Source organism: Hydra vulgaris, chromosome 09 (genome assembly GCF_038396675.1).
Source record: "Hydra vulgaris chromosome 09, alternate assembly HydraT2T_AEP".
Taxonomy (NCBI): domain Eukaryota; kingdom Metazoa; phylum Cnidaria; class Hydrozoa; order Anthoathecata; family Hydridae; genus Hydra; species Hydra vulgaris.
Genome location: NC_088928.1, coordinates 30,763,442 through 30,785,189, shown reverse-complemented (window position 1 = coordinate 30,785,189; position 21,748 = coordinate 30,763,442). Strand labels below are relative to the sequence as shown.

At 27.7% G+C, this 21,748-nt stretch overlaps 1 protein-coding gene across 7 annotated transcripts; it reads right to left on the bottom strand.

Moving 5' to 3' along the window:
* Window positions 1–2,301: 2,301 nt before the first annotated feature.
* LOC100212072 (mitochondrial basic amino acids transporter) lies at window positions 2,302–21,705 on the bottom strand. Of its 7 annotated transcripts, XM_065805296.1 has the most exons (5): window positions 21,620–21,703; window positions 21,416–21,461; window positions 8,884–8,927; window positions 7,600–7,677; window positions 2,302–3,265 (listed from the first exon to the last, which is right to left on the bottom strand). In XM_065805296.1, the coding sequence occupies exons 2-5, from the start codon at window positions 21,447–21,449 to the stop codon at window positions 2,567–2,569; spliced, it is 855 nt and encodes a 284-aa protein (XP_065661368.1). In that variant the 5' UTR covers window positions 21,450–21,461; window positions 21,620–21,703; the 3' UTR covers window positions 2,302–2,566. The 7 variants fall into 7 exon arrangements, with proteins under 7 accessions (XP_065661368.1, XP_065661371.1, XP_065661369.1 ...); XM_065805299.1 differs by lacking the exon at window positions 7,600–7,677 and having other exon boundaries at window positions 21,620–21,705; XM_065805297.1 differs by lacking the exons at window positions 21,416–21,461; window positions 21,620–21,703 and adding an exon at window positions 21,092–21,216.
* Between the last annotated feature and the right edge of the window lie 43 nt (window positions 21,706–21,748).

Genomic DNA, 21,748 nt, shown 5'->3' with positions numbered 1-21,748 from the left:
TTAGATCTGAATATATTGATCTGAATCGTTATATTTAGATCTGAATTGTAATTAGATCTGAATAGAATTGATTCTTATCAGACGTAAAATAATGCTAGAAAAAAAACTGTTACAAAATAAATCACAACAAAATAACAATAAAAAAACAGTTATTTATAGTTTTAATAAATTTCTTGATAAAAGATCTTTAGCTTTTAAACGCAATTTTATTACTAAATATTAAGGAAGTCATTTTGTTGCTATACTTTTTTCAACGATTTCTTTTGAGTGTACAGCGTGAATACAATATGTAAATTTTTTACTACAAAAACTTGAAAAACCTTATAGTGTATATTTACTGTTCATACTTTAATATTCTGAAGAAAACTTTTTTCGATGTTTGAGCTTAGCAACTTTAAAACATGAAGAAAACTCCATACTTAAGTATGTTCATATATATAAGGAATGAGGATGCTATGCAAAAAATTGAGGTGATTGGAGACTGGGAACAACAAAAACCCTAAAGCGTTAGCCCCTCAACCACAAATAGGAGGACCATGAGTCAAGTTTGTTAATTTTGTTTTTCAATCTTAATCTTAAAATATATTATATAAAGTTTACAGCCCCTCTCAAATTAAGGGGGCTGTAAACTTTATATAATATATTAAGAATAAGATTGAAAAAAAAAAAAAAAACTTGACTTATCGCTAGCCTATTTGGGGCTGGGGGGCCAACGGGTGTCGTCGGCTCTGATTTCTTTGGTTCCTTGGAGGTTCGAGTTATCGGGAATTAATTGTAGTTTATTTACAATTATACTCCCTCTGTTTTGTTTTTTTCATAAAAAAATTATTTTTTCTTGGACATTTTAAACGTTTAATATTTTATTAGTATTAAATGTTCAAAATGTTCAAATAAAAACTAGTTTTATATTAAAAATAAAAAAAATAACAACAGTATATTTTCAATAACTCTTTACGTTGAATTAAAATCGGAACGGTATTTCGGAACGAAGGTACTAATAATTTATAACTTATAACTACAATTGATAAAAGTACTAGAAGTTTCTTTAGAGTATTGATATTTTTTGAGTTAAAAACTTCTTTGAATTGTTTAACTTGGCATTAATAGAAGTATTATTATTTGGATTTGACATAAAATTTCATTTTTTATTCGATATTAAACTACTGTTTAGGGGGTTAATATCACGTTTATTTGATGTTTGATCTACTTTGTAGAATGAAATCCATGTTCTAAATTTAGATTTTTTTAAAAAATTTTTAAATATTTATAACGAAGTAGAATTATAATTTTTAATTTTAAAACTACAAACTTACTGATATATATATATATATATATATATATATATATATATATATATATATATATATATATTTATATATATATAAATATTCTTAAAATTATTGAATATTAATGAAATGCAAAACCTTGGCTAAAAATAGTATATATATATATATATATATATATATATATATATATATATATATTCTTAACGCAGTATATATATATATATATATATATATATATATATATATATATATATATATATATTATATATATATATGTATATATATATATATATATATATATATATATATATATATATATATATATATATATATATATTCTTAACGCAGTATATATATATATATCTATATATATATATATATATATATATATATATATATATATATATATATATATATATATATATATATATATATATTCTTAACGCAGTATATATATATATATATATATATATATATATATATATATATATATATATATATATATATATATATATCTATATATATATATATATATATATATATATATATATATATATATATATATATCTATATATATATATATATATATATATATATATATATATATATATATATATATATATATATATATATATATATATATATATATATATATATATATATATATATATATATATATATATATTCTTAACGCAGTTTTTAATATCATATATTATTAACAACCCCATTAAATTTACATCAAATGCACATTTATTTATTATTTCATTTATTTGCATTGAATTGTATCTTTTGAAATAATAAAATAAATACATTTTTTTTTTATCTATTGATACAGAATACTTTTAGTTGGTTGTGCACCAGTGAATTGTGGGGTACACTTTATCTAACCCAATTCAAAAGAAATATCTTATATTAAAGTATGACTCACTGTGCCCCAACAATCTTGCGTCTGTAAAGACTTAAGCATTACGTATAAATTAATATGTACAAACAAAAACAAAAGCAAAACAGTCTGTAAAGTGTAAAGTAGTAAATTAACCAAAATTAAAATAACAAAGTTCATAAACATTCTATAATTTGGTATGTTGGCAAAACAATTCAAACTTAAAATAAATTTCAATGATTGAAATCCTTTAAAACCTCTAAATCAGTTTTTAAGTTTTTGTTATCGTAACTAAATTTATATTTCAATCAAAACATTGCTAGAATGCATGTACTCAAACTATATTCAAAAATGACTCACTAAATTAACAAACTTTGTATTAATGTTTTTCAATCTATTAATCAGCTGACTTAAAAAAACGCACCAATAAAGTTACAGTTGAAAGAATAGCTGCATTGACGGGAAACGCTCTTAACATTGTAGCCCCAAAGCCTCTAAAAAACCAAGCTAAACCTTCTTCCCGACAACTTACCAAAAAGCAATCGTAAGTAGATTTATATTGTCCTATCGGAATTATTCCTTTGGCTTGAATTCTTGTTTTAATAACATCAACAGGATACACTATTGCCCATGACATAACACCAGATAAGCCTCCAGTTAAAAACAACTGATGCAAGCGTAAATCATCTACAGACTTACCGTCTGGTATTAAAAAAGCATTCATATAATGAAAAGAACCAAAGTAAATAGCAGTTGCGGGAATATCCCTCATTAAAACAGTAGTAAAACCTCGAAAACATCCACGAACACCTTCTTCCTCAAGAATTTTTAAAATTGTTTGTATTGCTCCTTTGTATGTAGTATTATGAAGTGAAGTCTTGCAATATCTACCTTGTAATTGTAATTTTATTTTTGCAAGCTCAATTGGAGTGGTAACCACAGCTTGTACCGCACCAGTAACACCTCCAGCTGCTATTTCTCCGGTTGTGTCATTTGCTACATATGAACGAAACTGACCTTGGAATCCAAATATTATTGCATTTTGAAAACCAACACCAAGTAACGGTGGTGTAATACCTTTGTATAGTCCAATAAACTGCAAAGAAATTAAAAATTTTATATCTTATTTTACATACATACATACATACATAAAAAAAATTTATTTGTTTTATACATACATGTACAAAACAAATAAATTTTTAAATATAAGTAAATATAGTTTCTATATAAGGAATTAAATTATTAAATGCATGTATTTTATTTTTCACCTTTTTAGAAATTTTTAATAGTTCCATTTTGTGTAAAATATTTAAATATCAAAGTTAGGGCAAACAATTATAAACGTAATTAAAATTAAGTAATTACTCTATAATTCATATTGTTGTTTTAAGAGCATTCGAAAATAAAATTTGATGGGATAGACTTAATGTAACCTTTTGAACTATTATGGTCTTTTATGGTTAAATATATTTATAATGAGTAAATTTACCATTTAAGCAGTATTAGTATCATGACCCACATCAACTATTCCGTAAAAATAGTATTTAATGCCTCGTATAGTCTACATTAAATTTTTTTGGGATGATATTTGAGAATCGAAAAATGTATTAAACATAAATATAAACCAAACAACCCTTGGCTTTAACTCTAACCCGCAATGGTCAAGTCTTTAATGAAAATAAAATCAATTGAAAATAATACTAATTTTATCGAAATTTATTGTTTTTTTAATTTTTGGTTTGTTAAGGTTTTCTTTTTGTTGCAATGTTTACTTTATATACCCGTAGAATAAATTTCCGCCGTTAATTATTAATTAGAACACAAACCCCTAATATTTAACCGCCGTTAATTATCAATCAGAACACAAACCTCTGAGATTCTTCACTTTTATATAACTACACTATGACTAAATCTATTTAATATTTTAACTTAAAAATTAAGCTTTTTTCTATATAATGGGGGATCTGGTACATAATAAACTTATATGAATAAGTATTTATAGTTTTAATGTTTCAAAAGTTTATTGCCAGTTTATTTTAATAGAATTTCTATAGACAATGTTTCAAAAGTCTATTGAAGTTCTATAGAAACTTTTTTCCTGGGATGTTATTGCAGTTGGTACAAACGACAGATCAAAGAAAACTCAGTACTATAATTAACCAACTTCATGAATAAGATTTTGTGCTTCCATTACATGATGCAAAGAATGAATAATAGCTAAGAAACTTTACAACTTTTTTTTATTCCTAATGTTGGCTCAAATTTATTAACAAAATTTTGTTTAGCTCTTTGACGTCTGCTTCCTATCTAAACACTTCTAATAAATAAATAAACACTTCTAATAAATTTATGAATGAATCAAAACTTGCAAAACACCTTTTTTTAGTCTAAATGATAATAAAAACAAAGGTTTTGACAAAATTTTTGTTAGTAGAATAACTAACCAACAAAGTAGAATAACTAATCTTTTCAACTCAATTAAAACTGAGATCTTTTTATTTTATCCGCGGAAAAAATTTAATTTGAATGTTCAAATTCAGAGAAACTTTCACTTCGTAGTGCGCCAATAAAAACACCAAATGAGAACCATTCTATATAATTTGATAAAAACAAAAGTAGTTTATTGCCACACCAAACTCTAGATAAAATTTTTGTCTGTTTGGTTATTTCGTTAAGGATTTATAGCAGTTTTAATTTAAATTTTGTTAGTTTTTTTTGCTACTTTTCCTCAAAATGCCACTTGTATGGAAAGGTAGCGTAAACATCAAGGTAACATTTAGTTTAGTACCAAATACTCAGATATATGGTTACTACTTTCAAAAGGTTACATGAACCCTGTATTACATAGTAGAGCACTAACTTGTGACACCAACACCAACAGTTTTATTATAACAATTTTATTGGTACATGTACTGTTTCCGTTTTAAAGACCGAAATACAAATTTGCAATTTAAAGTGTGGTTTGACTTTGCTTATATAATGCGTAATATATTGCATAAAAATCTCATTTTCTGCAAGGCCTAGAGCCGTTTAGTTTCTTTTTTATAAAAAAAACAACTGAAGTCTAAAGGACGCCTTTTTTTTTTGAATAGAATTTTTAAGATATAAAAAACCATATTTTAGAAATTAAGGAATATGCCCCCCTCCCCATCTCTCCACTTTGAAAGCTTTGTCGTTGGCCCTATTCTGAGGTATAAACTACTGTCAAAATACTAAAAATGGTTGAAAAACTTTTCTAGGGATACCTTGAAATAAAATTTGTAAAAAATTGATGAAAATAATTACCGAGGCACACAAAGAAAAAATCTCGATCAAAAGAGAAAGATGAACATTTGTATGTATGTTTAGTGGATTGTTATTTAATATAAATTGAGGATAAATTTTGTAAAAAGCAAAGTTAGATTTAGTGAGTTGTCACAATGCCAAATCATGCAAAGATTCATTATAAAAATCAAAAGTTTGTGTGCTTGCTCTTTCTGACAAACCATTTAAGATCTGCTTGGAAAGCAGTAAGCTTTCCAAGCAGATCGAATATGCTAACCGTAAAAGAACAAGATCAATATCACTGATTCTTGTGTGAAAAAAAGTAAATAAAAGTGAGACTTGAAACAAGCGGCACGATAAGTTGTAGCCTAATCTGGCAAATTGGTCATTCAAAGCTGCAAGACATCCTCTTGAAGAGCAAACCGCAATTAAGGGTGGAATGCAAGAAGCAAACTTGAGTCAAGTTCGACTTGAACTTTACATTGTAACCAATAGCGACAGAGTATGGGTTTTTCCCTCAAAAAATACTCTGCCGCTATTGGTTACAATTTAAAGTTCAAGTCGAACTTGACTCAAGCTCGCTTCTTGCATTCCACCATAAGAAATAACAGAGTGAGCGTTGCAGCACATTTCTCAGCCCTTTAGGAAAAGGTTCCACCTTTTGCTCTCAAATAAATTTAGGGGAAGTCTTCAATTTTTAGCAGCAAAAGATGCCTAAGCAGCCAAGCAAATGACATTTTGAGTTGTCTTTAATAAAGAATTATCTCCAGAATAGACTATTCAACTTGCTAAAGCATCCGGCGGGCCTCCACTAATAATTACTACCAGTAAATATTTATACTTATAATAATTGTTACATATATTGAAAGACATTATTATTATTTAGAAACGAGATTAGTCAAGAATGCCTTTTAACATATATATAAAAATTATTTAAGTATAAATATTTATTGGTGATTGTTAGTGGAGGCCCGCCGGATTAGCAAGTTGAATAGTTTTGTATACTATAAAGTATATATACTTCCTAAAATTTATCTATAAACTAAGTTTCTCATCACTTTAAAAAACAAGTAATTTGAAAGTTTTACACAAACTTTCTAAACAAAGTTTAGAAAGTTGGTGTAAACTTTCAAATTAATCGTTCGTGTAAAAAAATATGGTTTTAGGTCAATGTAGTGCCCAGCCATTATCAAGCGCTCCAAAATCAAATATTCAAACCCTAGTAAATCTAAAATTAAATACGGACCTGTCAAACAACAGATTTAAGAAATTTCTTGAAAATGTAAACCAATTACAAAATTACATACTTAATTTGCCAGAAGACGGTGAAAATTTTGGATGCCTTACAACCAAAATTTTCACCGTCTTCTCACAAACCAAAGATTTCATCAGTCACAAAGGATCCTTTTGGGGTTCTATAGTGAAAAAATTGTCGAATCTGCTCATCAGGATTTTTATCAACATTAGTCAATTTATAAGCGAAACAATAATCATCCACAGAGTACAAAGAAATACTGTTGCGCTGTGATCTTTCCATACAAGTGGCGTTCTTGGGTCAGCTAGATAGGCATTATATTGGAATTAGGTTGGCATACATGGTAACCGTGAGCCATAAAGTTACGATATATCAAGGTTGTTTAATTTTTGGTAAAGTCTCAGTTATGAAATTTATTTAAAAGTTGTTTGATTACTCGTAAAAAGGGTAAACATAATATATATTTTAAATTTCAAGCTTATTTCAAAAAACAATTGTTATAAAAAAAAAAAATAATAATAATAAAAAACGTTGCTACGTTGGTAATGATAGAAATCTAAAATGTAACACTAAAAATAATTTTAAAAAATATCTTAAATATAAATTTATGTTAAATTTTCTCATTATTTTGTTCCACATTATAGAAAAACTTTAGAATTCTTAATTTTTTTTTTAAACTATCCGCCTCAACAAAAACTTTTTCAAATAAACTAAAATCCCGGTAACTTCAAAGGGAGCAAGATGAACGGTTTAGTTAAACGTTTGAATTGGGTGAAGTAAAACAATTGCTTTCTAGGAATATAGAAACAGTTCGAGAAGAACTTAACTTCAAATTAACCTGTGTTCGAGTTGCCGAGGTTTTACTGCATTACATTTAAAACTTTTAAAGCTATTTTTAATATTAAGCTTACCGACTCATTTTTTATTATAGTTTTAACACAATCCATAATTCCTCTGCCAGCATTTCCATTTTGGACTTGCATCCGAACCTAAATTTTATGCATAGTTTTTGTTAGTTTATTGATCAAATGCTTCATTTTTTTTATTTAAAAATTCTTTCTTTTTGCCTAATTATTACAAACTTGTGATTAAATAATTATTACAAACTTGTGATTAAATAATTATTACAAACTTGTGATTAAATAATAGAGATTTTATTGTGGCTATACAAATAAAAACAAAAAACTGCGAACGATTTTACATAATAAATAAACTCCGTAACACTGTAAAACGAACGAATTTGTAGAAGACCAAATGGTCTTCTGCAAGAACCGCTTACATTGTCATACATATAAATCTATATTCATGAAAACTTTATATTAAATCATGACATTTGATTAAATCATGAAATTATGATAATTACATCATTATTAAATCATTACATTATAAAAGTTAAAATGTAAGATAACCAGTATATAAATGTCTTTTTTTTTTTTAATGTTTACACGTATATTGTTAATTTTTTTAAATATATTTATATATCGTCAGCTCGGATTACAACTGTCATATCGATAATTTTTTGAAATTATATATAAAAATATAATTTATAATTTATGTAAATTTAAAATTATGTAAATGAAAAAATTTTTTTTTGTATAACGTTATATTGTAACGTTATATAAAAAATAACTTTTTACATTTACATAACTTTAAACTTATATAAGTTAGATAATTACATGTTTATTATTTTAGTAAGTTTTCGATACCAGACTTGTATTCCGAGCTGATTATATATTAAAAAATAAGAAATTTAAGCAATTTAAGTTTTCAAAATCAATAAAATTGTGATAGAAACTTCCATGTATGATAAGCGATTTTGAATTACTCTAATTTTTGCATGAAGCCTGTAACAGGGTACTATTTGCATGAAGCCTGTAACAGGGTACTATTTGTGCGCAATAAGCATTTTATATAAAATATTATTATTACAATAAATATATTACTCTGGCTTTTGCTTATAAAGACTGTAAAAAATTGAAAGATATTTTTTTCATTTTGCTATTAGACATGAGACTTTAGTTTAAACACTGTTAGTAAATATGGAACCCATTTACTGTATTTTTATATTTATGCAGACTTAGATTGATAAAATCAATTTTAAATAAAACGAAGTTAGCATTTTACTTTTTCACTATTCTTTTAATAATAACTTATCAAGTTAATAAAAATCTTATATGCTTTAAAAAAAAAATTACCTTGACAGTATCAAATGGTTGGCCAACAAAAACGCCAGCAGCCCCTATATAAAAAAAAATATTTGTAGTACTCAAGTATTATTAACTAATTTTTAGTTCTTTAAAGTGTAAATACAGAACACTTTGTAAAGTACCATATATAAATCTTTGTAAAGTGTCAATACAGACAGGACCACCCGGAGCTTTCATGACGCCTGGGGCAAAGCAGAAATTAGGCGCTTCTATAAGCACGTATATTTTTAAGTTAAAAACATGAACAATTATACAAGTTAATTACTTTGTTTTTATTTCTAATACCGTTACTTTACACTCATATTTTCATGAAACGCATCTTAAGAATCATAAGATTCATGCCTATAGGCATGAAGCTTTTAAAGAAGTCGTTGCGTGACACTGTGCTGGATGTTGAGACGTTGATATTAGATTTTGCTCAGTTTTTTTATAATGCTTTTTTTAATCTATGACGGTTCTCCCTTACACGGTATAAGTGAGAGACACTAGCTCGTAGTTATAAGTCTTGACTTTGAGAATAGACGATATTATTTGCGTTGAGATTTTAACATTCTTTAAGGATTTGTAAAATCTTAGCAAATAAAGTTTATTATATAAGTTTTTTATTTTTATTTTGCTGTTTAAAACCATGAATAATTTTTCTTTCAGAATAATCATAAAAGTATTTATGAGATTTTTTTCTGAAATAACCTGACAAAGCTTATCATTAACAAGAAAATGTTTTGTTTGATAAGATCTAGTGTCTACTTTAATGTCGTCAATATAAAAAACAGTCAAAAAAATTTTTTATTTTGTCTCCACCAATCAACGAAATGGGATGAATTATATAAAACTATAGTTCTTTGGTAATATAAATAAAGCAAAGTTAATTTACTTGATTATGCTATGCGCATAATCAAGTAAATTAATTTTATACTTCATCAATAAAAACAATTTTTTTACTTTTTTGTTACCAAAATCTTATCAAGTTTCATTTTGTCTTTCGACTTTCTGGGACTCCTACTATCTTGGCGCCCTGGGCACGTATGCCCTTTTTGCCCCTCCCTCTCGGTGGCCCTAAATCTGTATTTATACTCTTTGTAAAGTATCATTGCAGAACCCTTTGTAAAGTGTCAATATAGAAATCTTTGTAAAGTGTCTAGACAAAAATTTTCGTATAGTGCCATTACAGAACTCTTTGCAATATTCAACTTTTTCAACAACCAATACGATAAAAATAAAATTGTTGTTTACTAGACTTTATTTTAAACTATTGTTTTCTTGTCCTGACTATAGACTTTTTTTATTAATTTTATATTTTTAGATTACAATTCATTGTAGCAGTCATTAAAACATTTTATAAAGTATTAATAAAACAAAAAAAAAAAGCTGAAAAGAAAAAAAAAAAAATTGTTGCTGTTTTTTTGTACAAATTTATAAAAAAATTAAAAGATTAACTTAAAATACATTATAACACAGGTTATAATTCACAGCTTATAATTCTACTGAATTTTTTGTTTTGAAAAATTGATTCCATTAACACTTGAAATAAACTTTTTTTCGAGTTTTTTTTTTAATTTATAGCAAATCTCAAATTTGATCTTTTTTTAATGCTACCCATGATACCTCTTACTTGTTTTTGTGAGATGATACTTGATTATTTGTAGAGTAAGGTAAAACCCTTTTGATATAAATATCGAATTGTTATAAGAAACTCTTCTGTGGCATTTCCAATGCTTATCCTGGTTAAGTTCCACATTTGATTTTAGTCTTGTAGTAATATTTGCATTTAATTTTTATTATTTCATTTCTTCAAGTGTACGATAGTGCCGTAAACTCTTGTAAACCGTAACTCCATTAATTCAATTTTCTTCAAGTTCTTATACCAAAATTCCTTTTTGTGCGTTTTTATCTATTTCATGAATATATGTTTTTAGAAACTCTTTTTTATGTCAGCTAAAACTCAGAGTTTATTAAACCAATTTGTATGAGAATGACAAATATAAAGCGTTGCAGCAATGGTCCCACTTCCCCACAACAGTTTAATGAAAGTGAGTGCATTTATTTTACCCAAACAATCATAAATATCTTGCTTATTTCGTGACTTGGCATTTGATTACAACTTGATGAAGAATGTAGCAAATAATAATTCCCATATGTTTATCTAGTGTTACTTTTGATATTCCATTATTGATCTGTTCCATCATAATATCATTATACTGCTCTACTTTTTCCAATCAAGTCGTTGAATTTTTTATTTTTTAATATCCAGATCCTTGTCGTTTGGCAGTTTAACAACGTCTTTTTTAAAAGCATTCTAGTTTTATAATACTCTTTGTTGGTTTGGTGCAGTTTTTCAATAAAGCCTTGGTGGAACATTTACTGTGGTGTGGTGATTGATTCACTGTGTGTGTCTGATAATTCAAATACTAAAATATATTTTTACTCAAATTTATCACAACCAGTATTCAATAATAAAAAATTTTCAATACCAGAATTAATTTGCATTTATTTCCCAGAAAAAGTCCATCTCAACATAGTTAACTCTTCAGCGTCTTTATCCGCACATTCGTTATTTTTATTTGTTTATAATCAACTGCATTGAGTATTATGTCAACAGATTGCAATTTTTAATTTCCTTCATCACCGCAAAACTTTAATCTCCTCCCTTTTTTTTAAAATTATTTTTTTGATCATTGGGTAAGAAGCTAATTATTTTATTTTTTGCATCTTAATCTAAAGTTCCAGTATCGTTAATCTAAAGTTCCAGTATCGTTAATCTAAAGTTCCAGTATCGTTAATCTAAAGTTTCAGTATCGTTAATCTAAAGTTCCAGTATCGTTAATCTAAAGTTTCAGTATCGTTAATCTAAAGTTCCAGTATCGTTAATCTAAAGTTCCAGTATCGTTAATCTAAAGTTCCAGTATCGTTAATCTAAAGTTCCAATATCGTTAATCTAAAGTTCCAGTATCGTTAATCTAAAGTTCCAGTATCGTTAATCTAAAGTTCCAGTATTGTTAATCTAAAGTTCCAGTATCGTTAATCTAAAGTTCCAGTATCGTTAATCTAAAGTTCCAATATCGTTAATCTAAAGTTCCAGTATCGTTAATCTAAAGTTCCAGTATCGTTAATCTAAAGTTCCAGTATCGTTAATCTAAAGTTCCAGTATCGTTAATCTAAAGTTCCAGTATCGTTAATCTAAAGTTCCAGTATCGTTAATCTAAAGTTCCAATATCGTTAATCTAAAGTTCCAGTATTGTTAATCTAAAGTTCCAGTATCGTTAATCTAAAGTTCCAGTATCGTTAATCTAAAGTTCCAATATCGTTAATCTAAAGTTCCAGTATCGTTAATCTAAAGTTCCAGTATCGTTAATCTAAAGTTCCAGTATCGTTAATCTAAAGTTCCAGTATCGTTAATCTAAAGTTCCAATATCGTTAATCTAAAGTTCCAGTATCGTTAATCTAAAGTTCCAGTATCGTTAATCTAAAGTTCCAGTATCGTTAATCTAAAGTTCCAGTATCGTTAATCTAAAGTTCCAGTATCGTTAATCTAAAGTTCCAATATCGTTAATCTAAAGTTCCAGTATCGTTAATCTAAAGTTCCAGTGTCGTTAATCTAAAGTTCCAGTATCGTTAATCTAAAGTTCCAGTATCGTTAATCTAAAGTTCCAGTATCGTTAATCTAAAGTTCCAGTATCGTTAATCTAAAGTTCCAGTATCGTTAATGATTCTAGCATAAAGTTATATATTTCTATACGCTTATCCATCTTTCCATATACCTGTTCAATGCTTTTATTTTCCTTTTGCGTTGGTTTTAACTTTAGTTTTGTTAACAGAGTAGTTCACATATGAGAACTTCTAGCACCAAACGACGTAAGAGTTATCTTGTTCTATCTCACATTTTTGAGTTTTGAGATAAAACGAGTTAAAAAAGAAAGGAGGAGACGGCATATAAAAAATATTTTATCACTTAATTTTTCTATGCAACTTTTTTTACATATAACTTAGGTTTCAATACAGTAGAAAAACGTTATTCTGAGGTACTCAACACAACCAAAAACTTAATTTTTTCAAAAAATAGAGAACAGGATAACTCTATCGTCCCGACCTGTATCTAAAAATACATAAATAAAAAATTTAAATAACCGGGGAAAAAAGAAGGTTATAGTTATTTTAGCCCCATAATGTATCACACAATAATAAAGTTTATAAAGATCGTAAAATAAAAACTTTTTTCACATTTTTGGATTTCCTTGTCTTGTTATTAGATTGAAAATAATCAGAAAAATAAAAGAATAGATTATAAGAAATGAAAAAAATATGAGTCGAATGCGCAAACACATACATAAACGTAAATTAGATGTCATACCTAAATTAGAAGTAAACGAATGTATATTTTTTTTTTAAATAAAGTTCATAAATATGATAATAATGCTAAAAATCCATCAAAAAAGTATTCTCATTTAAACGCCTTAGAAAAAAATTCATTGTTATTTATTCAAAGATTTTGCTTAAATCTTGTTTTAAATTGATTAAGTGAAGAAAGTGTTTTAAGATCATTATTTAAAAGTGTATTCCATACATAAAGTATATACAAAAGGGCCTCTGTGATTGAGTATTGAGAGGCTGGATAAAAGGTTTCGGATTGACTATAATTATTTTTTAAGAATTTTGACAATCTTTTTTAAACATTGAATTAAATAATAACGGAACCATTTTTTTAAATCAATTTTAAAATTAAGTAAAGTATTTTTGTAAGGGAGAAACAATCTTCATTTATGTATATATATATATATATACATATATATATATATATATATATATATATATATATATATATATATATATATATATATATATATATATATATATATATATATATACATATACACACTATATAGTATGTTTTTGTTTGCAGAAAAGTTTACTTACTTTTGAAGCGTTAGTGTTGCACGAAGCACCAACGTTAATACACCATTATTTGCATTGTTAATGTAACAATAAAAATATACTTAAATAAATAAAGATATACTTTGTACAATTAATTTGATATTCCAATATTTTTTGAAATTTTATTTTCAATTACTTTTGTATGTTCTCTCAAGTTCATCGAGATTTAACTTGATCAATAATGCCATCTAAGTTAAGTTTCATTAAACCCTTTAAAATATATCATGTATTGTCAACTCCTATACTTTTTTATAAATAATTTTTTCAGGGATTAAAGAAGACTGCGTTTAATAATTCATTTTTTAATAAATTTATTGTTAGACATAACAAAAGTATCATTATTTAAAAACTTTGGTATATAAAATTTGCCGATAGTCACACACGAGCAGTGAACGCCTTAGGGAAGAAATGAAGTACATTAGAATAAAGGAGAATTGTTTTTCGATCAAGGCATATTTTAACACTTGTCAAGACAAAATTAAAGATTAACAGAGGAATATTTAAAAATGAATGAGACAGACAATGCACCTAAACCGTACTAACAATAATAATAAACAATAAATTGTTTTATAAACACTTTTATGAACGAAAATATACAAAAAATATGCAACCAAACAAAAAAAAAAAATAATTAAAAAAAAAAAAAAAATTGATTACAAAAATAAAAAGTATGCATACAACAATAAAAGGCCTTAGAATGGAAAAAAAAGCATTAATGTTAATGTGTAAACATAATTTGTGTAGTGATTAAGTAATAAACATCTCCTCAGAGTCGCGTCTAGTATTAGTGGCATTTCGATTAAGTAATAAACATTTTTTCAGAGTCGCGTCTGTTATTACTGGCATTTCGATTAAGTAATAAACATCTCCTCAGAGTCGCGTCTATTATTACTGGCGTTTCGATGAGGATCAGCACTAATAACTAGTTTATCCCGTCAGACAAACGTCATCGCAACTTATGCTTTACCCCGCGACTCATTTATTACTAATTTTTTAGTAAATTTATTGTTAGACATAACAAAAGTATCATTAGAAACTAACTCATCAAAGTTAATTTGGATTTCAGTTTTTGATGCTAAAGATGGACATTAATAAAATCATTGTTTTAGCCACTAATTATTTTTTTATATCATATTTACTATCTAATTATTTATAACATATTTATTATCTAATCTTTTATAACATATAAATTACCTAATTTTTAATAAAATAATTTTAACCTAATTTTTTATAACATATTTATTATCCAGTATATTTATTATCTGATTTTTTAAACATATTTATTTCCTAATTTAAGAACTTTTTGATATTTTTTTGTGTCTGGATTACTTTTACAAATGATTTCCTTTATAAAACGCCGCGTAGTTTGATGGCGCTTTTTTATTTGTTCTCAATAATATTTTTTTCGATCTTTTTAAAGTTGAGTTTAAAAAATCGTTTAAAGTTTTTATAATTAGTTTCATTACAAAAATTTTTTTTTTTTTTAATTTGTTATGTTATGTGGAAAAATACTTGAAGACAGAGAAAACCTAAACTTGTTAGAAAAATGACTTTCAAGCCCAATAATGGAAGTTAAAGCATAATTGCAATTAAAAACAAAATGGTGGACTAATTAAACACGATTAAAAAAAATAGACATGCTGCAAAAAATTGTCAATTAAGACAGTGGTGTGATGAAAAGCATATATTCACTAAATCTAATTTAGTGAATATATGTTTTTCATTGCACCAGGGAAAGTAGACAGGCGGGAGTTTGTGTATTTTTGTTATAAGCTCATTATTGTAAAAAGTTCAAATTTCAGTTTAGCCATTTTTTATGAGTTTTAGTGCATTGAACATGTTAATTAGTATATTAGTTAAAATAATTTTAAAAGTTCACAACCGGGAGGTAACCTACTATTATTTAGCGTGGTAGCCCTGCTCATCAAAAGCGTTGAAGTTATGGCAGATAAAATAGTCAATAAACAATCAGCATTGGCATCTGACGAGTATGAGTTGGTTGGTTTTGGTCCTGGGAATACAAAATTAGAAAAGCTTGACTATTTATTGAAAGCAGAGTTAACAGTACTTCGTGACGAAATAATTTATTTGAAGGACAAAGTCAACTCGCAAGCTAAATTGATCAGTGAACTTTAATTTAAATGTGATAAAACAGTTGCGTAAACAGTTGCGACATCATCAGATAAGAAAGTTAGTTATGCGTCTCTATTCAACAATAAATCTGCTGATAACATACGTGAAAGAAATATTTAACTAAATAAAAAGGCTGCAGAGCAAAAGGAGCGTCAGATAAAGACATCATTGTCAAGGTAAATTGTTTTCGTCCTAAAAATGTTAACTTAGTGAATCATAATGACCATAAACCAAGCATAATTCAAGTAACTTTGAAAGATTCATTAGACAGGATAAGCGTACTATCAAAGGCGCGTCATCACGCAGTGTCATGCTTATAAGAATGTATACTCAAGAGAGGACCGCACAGAATAAGAACAAGCAAACTTTAATGAACTATACCGAGAGAAGAAAAAAAAGAATGACAAATTAAATATACTTGGCCTTCTTGATCAGCCTTTTTGTTTTGTCATCCATCGACAACTTAGCCGTGTCAAACCGATTAATGCTACAGAGTCAGCCAAAGAATTGCGGTCTATCTTCACCAATCAATCAACAGTTGATAAAGCTATTACCGAAGCGAAGGCAAAAGCCGAATCAAATAAAACAATTTAAGTCAAAACAGAGTAAAAACATACCTCCTAAGTTATCTAATTTAAGAATCTGGTCCACAAATGCAAATTCACTTCAAAACAAACTCTACGAACTTGCTGGCCGAATTTGTAATGCAGCCATACAAAAAAATGTGCCCCATATTATAGCAGTTGCTGAAACAAAATTTGGCCCTGATAATGTAGCGTTGTTAAGTGGATATCAGCTGTTTCGACAAGATCGAAACTTTATTATTCGAAACTAAACAAGAACTGAAAGCTGTTTCATGCTGTTGGTGGTGTTTGTTTTTATATAAAAGAATGTATCAATATGCTGGAAGTAAATAACATACATCTGAAAAGTAGTGTGGTTGAACAATTATGGAAAATATTACAAGCGGGACATGATAAAATATTATTTGGATGCATTTATCGACCACCAAATAGCAGCTTAGATGTTAATGCTTCGTTTTGTAAACCTTTTACAATTGCAAAGCAATCTCTATCAAGTCTAGGTTGTTCAAGTATGGTAGTTTTTGGTGATTATAATTATAGTCACATTAGATATGATGATGTGGACATTAGTGGAGGAACGGCAACAATAGCCAACATCGAGGAGTCATCTATAGGTGATAAGCGACCAGATAAAATATTCCTTAGTTTAAGTTAGTTTCTTCAAAATAATCATCTTATGCAACAGTTATCTTTCGCACACTTCGAAATTCTCTTGAGGAAGAGCCAAAAAATACCCTTAACCTTCTCATCACAGATGAGCCAGACCGTGTTCTTGCACTAAAAACAGGTGAACAGGCCATACACCACAAGGTCGTACTCACTTTATGATAACCTGTGAATATGCCATTGCTAGTACTGATACAAATCAATCTACCAATAAATTACCAAGACTTGTTTGGGCAAAAGCAGATTTTGAGAAAATTTCAACATATTTTGAATCAGTAAACTGGAGTAATTTATTTGCTGGCTTATCAGCAAATGATTGCTATGAACTTTTTATTCAATAATATAATTTAACATGAGCTCAATATATACTAACAAAAATATCTAAACCAATTTTGGATCATGAACCGTGGATGACTACTGATGTAAAAGCTGCTATTTGTCTAAAACGAGACCTTTGGACCAAATATAAATCTGCTGAGAGATATGTTCACACCAAATTAAAATTAGAGCATAAAGCTGCTAGAATATCAGTAAAAAAAGTTATAAAAAAAGCAGTCCTGGAATATGAAGAGATCATTGTTCAGAAATCAAAGCTGATTCCAAAAATACTCCATTCCTATGTGCGAAAAAAAAACAGAAAAAGACTCTATACAAGCTCTGAAAAATACTGATGGAATAATCATAAATGAAGGCCAAATTATTTGCAATGCTTTTAGTAACTTCTTTTATTCTGTTTTTGTTGTAGAATCATCAGATGAGCTGCCTTGTTTTAAAAATCCTACTGAAATTCAATGCAGTGAAATTCCTGACCATTTTTTTAATCACAAGCATATTAAAAACAGACTAATAGCAATTGATCCAAATTAGTCCGTTGGATTCGATTGCATCCACCCACGAGTTCTCTTAAATTGTTGTTCAAGTATGGCTTTATCTTTAAGTATAATCTGTAATTATTCATTTAGTACTGGTGTTGTGCCTGATAGATGAAAAACAGCAAATGTTACTCTAATTTTTTAGAAAGGTTTTAGACTTTTGGCTTCAAACATCAGACCTTAACATCAATTCCTGGAAAAATAATGGAAGCAATAATCCGAGAGGTTATCATGCACTACTGTGAAGCTACAGATATTATCTTGAATACGCAACATGGATTTGTATTTAAAAAATCATGCGTGACTAACTTGTTAGAAACTCTTAACATCATCACAGAGGCTTTACACCAAGGATACCCTGTTGACGTTATTTTTATAAACTTTGAAAAAGCCTTTAATAAAGTGCCTCACAAAAGACTACTACATAAACTTTATGCATATGGTATTCGTGGTCAGATTCTTGCATGGATTAAAGCATAGCTAAATAAATGGCAGCAACGGGTCAAAATAGGACCAAATACATTGGAATGGAAAGATAGTTAGTGGAGTCCCACAGGGGTCAGTCCTTGGCCCCCTTCTTTTTGTATTGTATATTAATGACCTACCAGATAATTTGACACACAATATAAAATTATATGCTGATGATAGCAAAATTGTTGGGACAATCAGCTCACCATCAGATGTGGATTTTTTACAAGCTGATATCAATAAAGCTGTTGAATGGTCAAGAATTTGGCAGATGAAGTTTAGTATAACAAAATGTAAGTTAATGCATATCGGTCAAGGATCAACTAAATTAAATCAAAATTACTATATGTCTGATGACAATGGCACACAAGTCACATTAGCTGATACCTATATTGAAAGAGATTTACGAGTACTCATCTCTGATAACCTTAAAGTTAAGATGCAAGTAGATTCTGCTGATATGAAAACCAATCAAATACTTGGAATTTTTAAAAAAGCATTTCAGCCCAGAGGTTTAAATCTGTGAAAATCTCTTTATATAACCTATATTAGACCACATTTAGAATTTGCAGTTCAATCATTGTCACCATATCAAGTTAGAGACATCAATGTTTTAGAAAAGATTCAAAGAATAACTACAAAAGTAATTTTTTTGATATCAAAACTGCCTTACAATGAAAGACTCAAAAAACAAGGGCTTACCACCCTAACTGAGAGAAGGATCAGAAGTGATATGATACTGAATTTTAAAATAATAAGTCACATTAATGTCATTAACTGGCATCACCCGCCAATGTATCTTTCCTTCTTTCTTTGCGATGGACCAGCTGGTGGTATTCGTGGTCATGCTATGCAATTAAAGTGTCAACTGGTGAAGCATTGTGAACAGAGGCGATATTTTTTCACCAATCGTATACTGAAACACTGGAACTCTTTTCCAGAGCAAATTACTGATGCTCCAGGATTGAGAAATTTTGAGGAGCTATATGATAGTCATGTTATAAGCCTGATTTATGATGCTAGTGTAACTTTGGTAGTGCAACAACTTGTGAAGGAATGCTAATATCATTCCTCCACAAGTCTTTTTATTTTTGTAAAATAACTTGTACAGAAAATATCTAATAAAAATATGGCTTGAAAAATAATATATTATAAAAGATAATAGATAAGAATTTTTAAAAGAAAAGGAAAACGAATAGGGGAAAGGCGCCTATGATGGCATACTTAACTTTGAAGCTTCATTATTCAGTATCCTGAAAACCAATAATAAAAGTTTTGATATGGATACATCCCTTGTTATATCTAGAACAATAATTACCTTGGGAGTTTTCATCAGTTTTATTTTTTTTATAAGTTATTCTTATTGTAAAAAAAAGCACAAGTATGCCATCATAGGCAACCACTACTCCTATGATGGCATAGGGGAGGATGGGGCTAGTTAGGATCGAGGGTAACTTAATGATTTCATTTAACCTTAGAGTCTTCTCTCAGAAAAGTCAGAAATTACTCGAAACCATCCGAATTTACCATTTCATGCTACACACCAGCATTGTAAAATTTTGCGCATGCGCATTGAATATATTGAGTTTTACGTATTTTTTGGACCAAAAAAAAAAGTTGGAGCATCGCTTTCTTTTAACTTTACTTGAAAATAAGTTTTTCTTATAAAAAAAAAAGGTTTTCCCAACTCGTCAATATTTCAACACCCCCAACTCGTCAGTAGCCATCATGGGTAAAAGTCATCATTTTCATTAAAACAAGCTGTGTCTGCTTTGTTCAAAAGATAAAATTAAAGCAACTATTCCACTAAATGCACAAAACTTGAATATAAAATGCATGAAAATTTCATTTCTGCACAGTTAATAGTAAAATCACAATCTTAAATATATGAAGGAAATAAAACTACAACAGCACATCCCAATATCGATTTTTGTTGATTATAAAAACAATATTTGTGCACAAGGGACCTTTTTTCACTATAACTAATGTAAAGTCAGTATAGTCATGTTGGTCTAATCATTTTTTTACCAAAACCAATTTTAATGGAAATATGACCGGTATGCCATCATAGGCGCTATGTCATCATAGGCGCCTTTCCCCTATTATATTCAGTGACCGAAGTTTTATGAAGACCGAATATGGTCAAATTTCGTAACAAAATTTCAATTTGTTCAAATTCGATTAGCGAAGCTAAACGAACTTCACCGGAGCGTATTTAATGAAACAATTTTTTTGAAAAAAAAAAAAAGTTACTATAGCAAAAATTAATAGCCTTATTTGCAAAGCATTTTGAATTAGTTTTCTAAAAAATTAAAAAAAGTTAAAAAAACTTTTAAATAGGTTAGATGCAATACCAGCTTTTAAAAAATTTGCAAACAAATTGAAAACAAATGATTTTTAAAGATTAATAAATTTTTGTTAACATTTTTTATTTCAAAATGTCGGCGTAGAAACTATATTTAAAATCAATATAAAACTTAAAAATAAGTTTAATTAAACGAAATGCTTTTTAATACCTGAATAAAGTATTTGGAGATAACTTACCACCAATACATCCAGCACCAAACTCTAAGACCATATCAAAATAAAACTTTTTACGGTTTTATTATTTTCAATAATTTTTTTGTAACTATTTTTATCTAAAACGTTTTTAAAAAAAATAATCTGCGTTGTTTTGTAATATTGTTTTGCAGTTTCCCAATAACATTATCTTAATTACATTTTGAGCCTTTCGTTACGACATAATTTTCAATTTGAAAAAGTTGGCTTAGAAAACTATTTTTGAAATCAGTATAAGTCTTAAACATATATTCAGTTAAGCGAAAAGTTTTTTAATACATGAATAAAATATTAAGACAATAAACTTACCACCAATGCATCCAGCACCAAACTCTAAAACCATATCAAATGACTTAAAAATAATAATTAAATCAATAAACTTAAAAAATTTAAAATCCTGAAAAATCCTAATAATAAAAATTCTAGGATCAATCATAAGCTGATGGAAATATTGACCGTGAATTTTTATTGAAAAGGTATTTGTAAGAAACAAATGTTTCTCACGAATAGCTTTTCAATAAAATTTCACGCGAATGTTTGCACCTTTACATTCCTGTTTGCACCTACTTATTTCCGATCATAATAACTTAATTTTATGATTAAACAAAACAAAAAACAAAAAAAAAAAACAAAAAAAAACTC

What these genes read in the sequence shown, in the direction of transcription:
- LOC100212072 (XM_065805295.1), bottom strand. Translation starts at nt 9,072, where the DNA reads ATGAAAGCTCCGGGTGGTCCTGTCTGTATTGACACTTTACAAAGATTT. An exon ending in TTTACAAAGATTTATATATG is followed by an intron (nt 8,928 to 9,017) that starts GTACTTTACAAA and finishes TTTTTTATATAG; the next exon opens with GGGCTGCTGGCGTTTTTGTT. An exon ending in AACCATTTGATACTGTCAAG is followed by an intron (nt 7,678 to 8,883) that starts GTAATTTTTTTT and finishes CATAAAATTTAG; the next exon opens with GTTCGGATGCAAGTCCAAAA.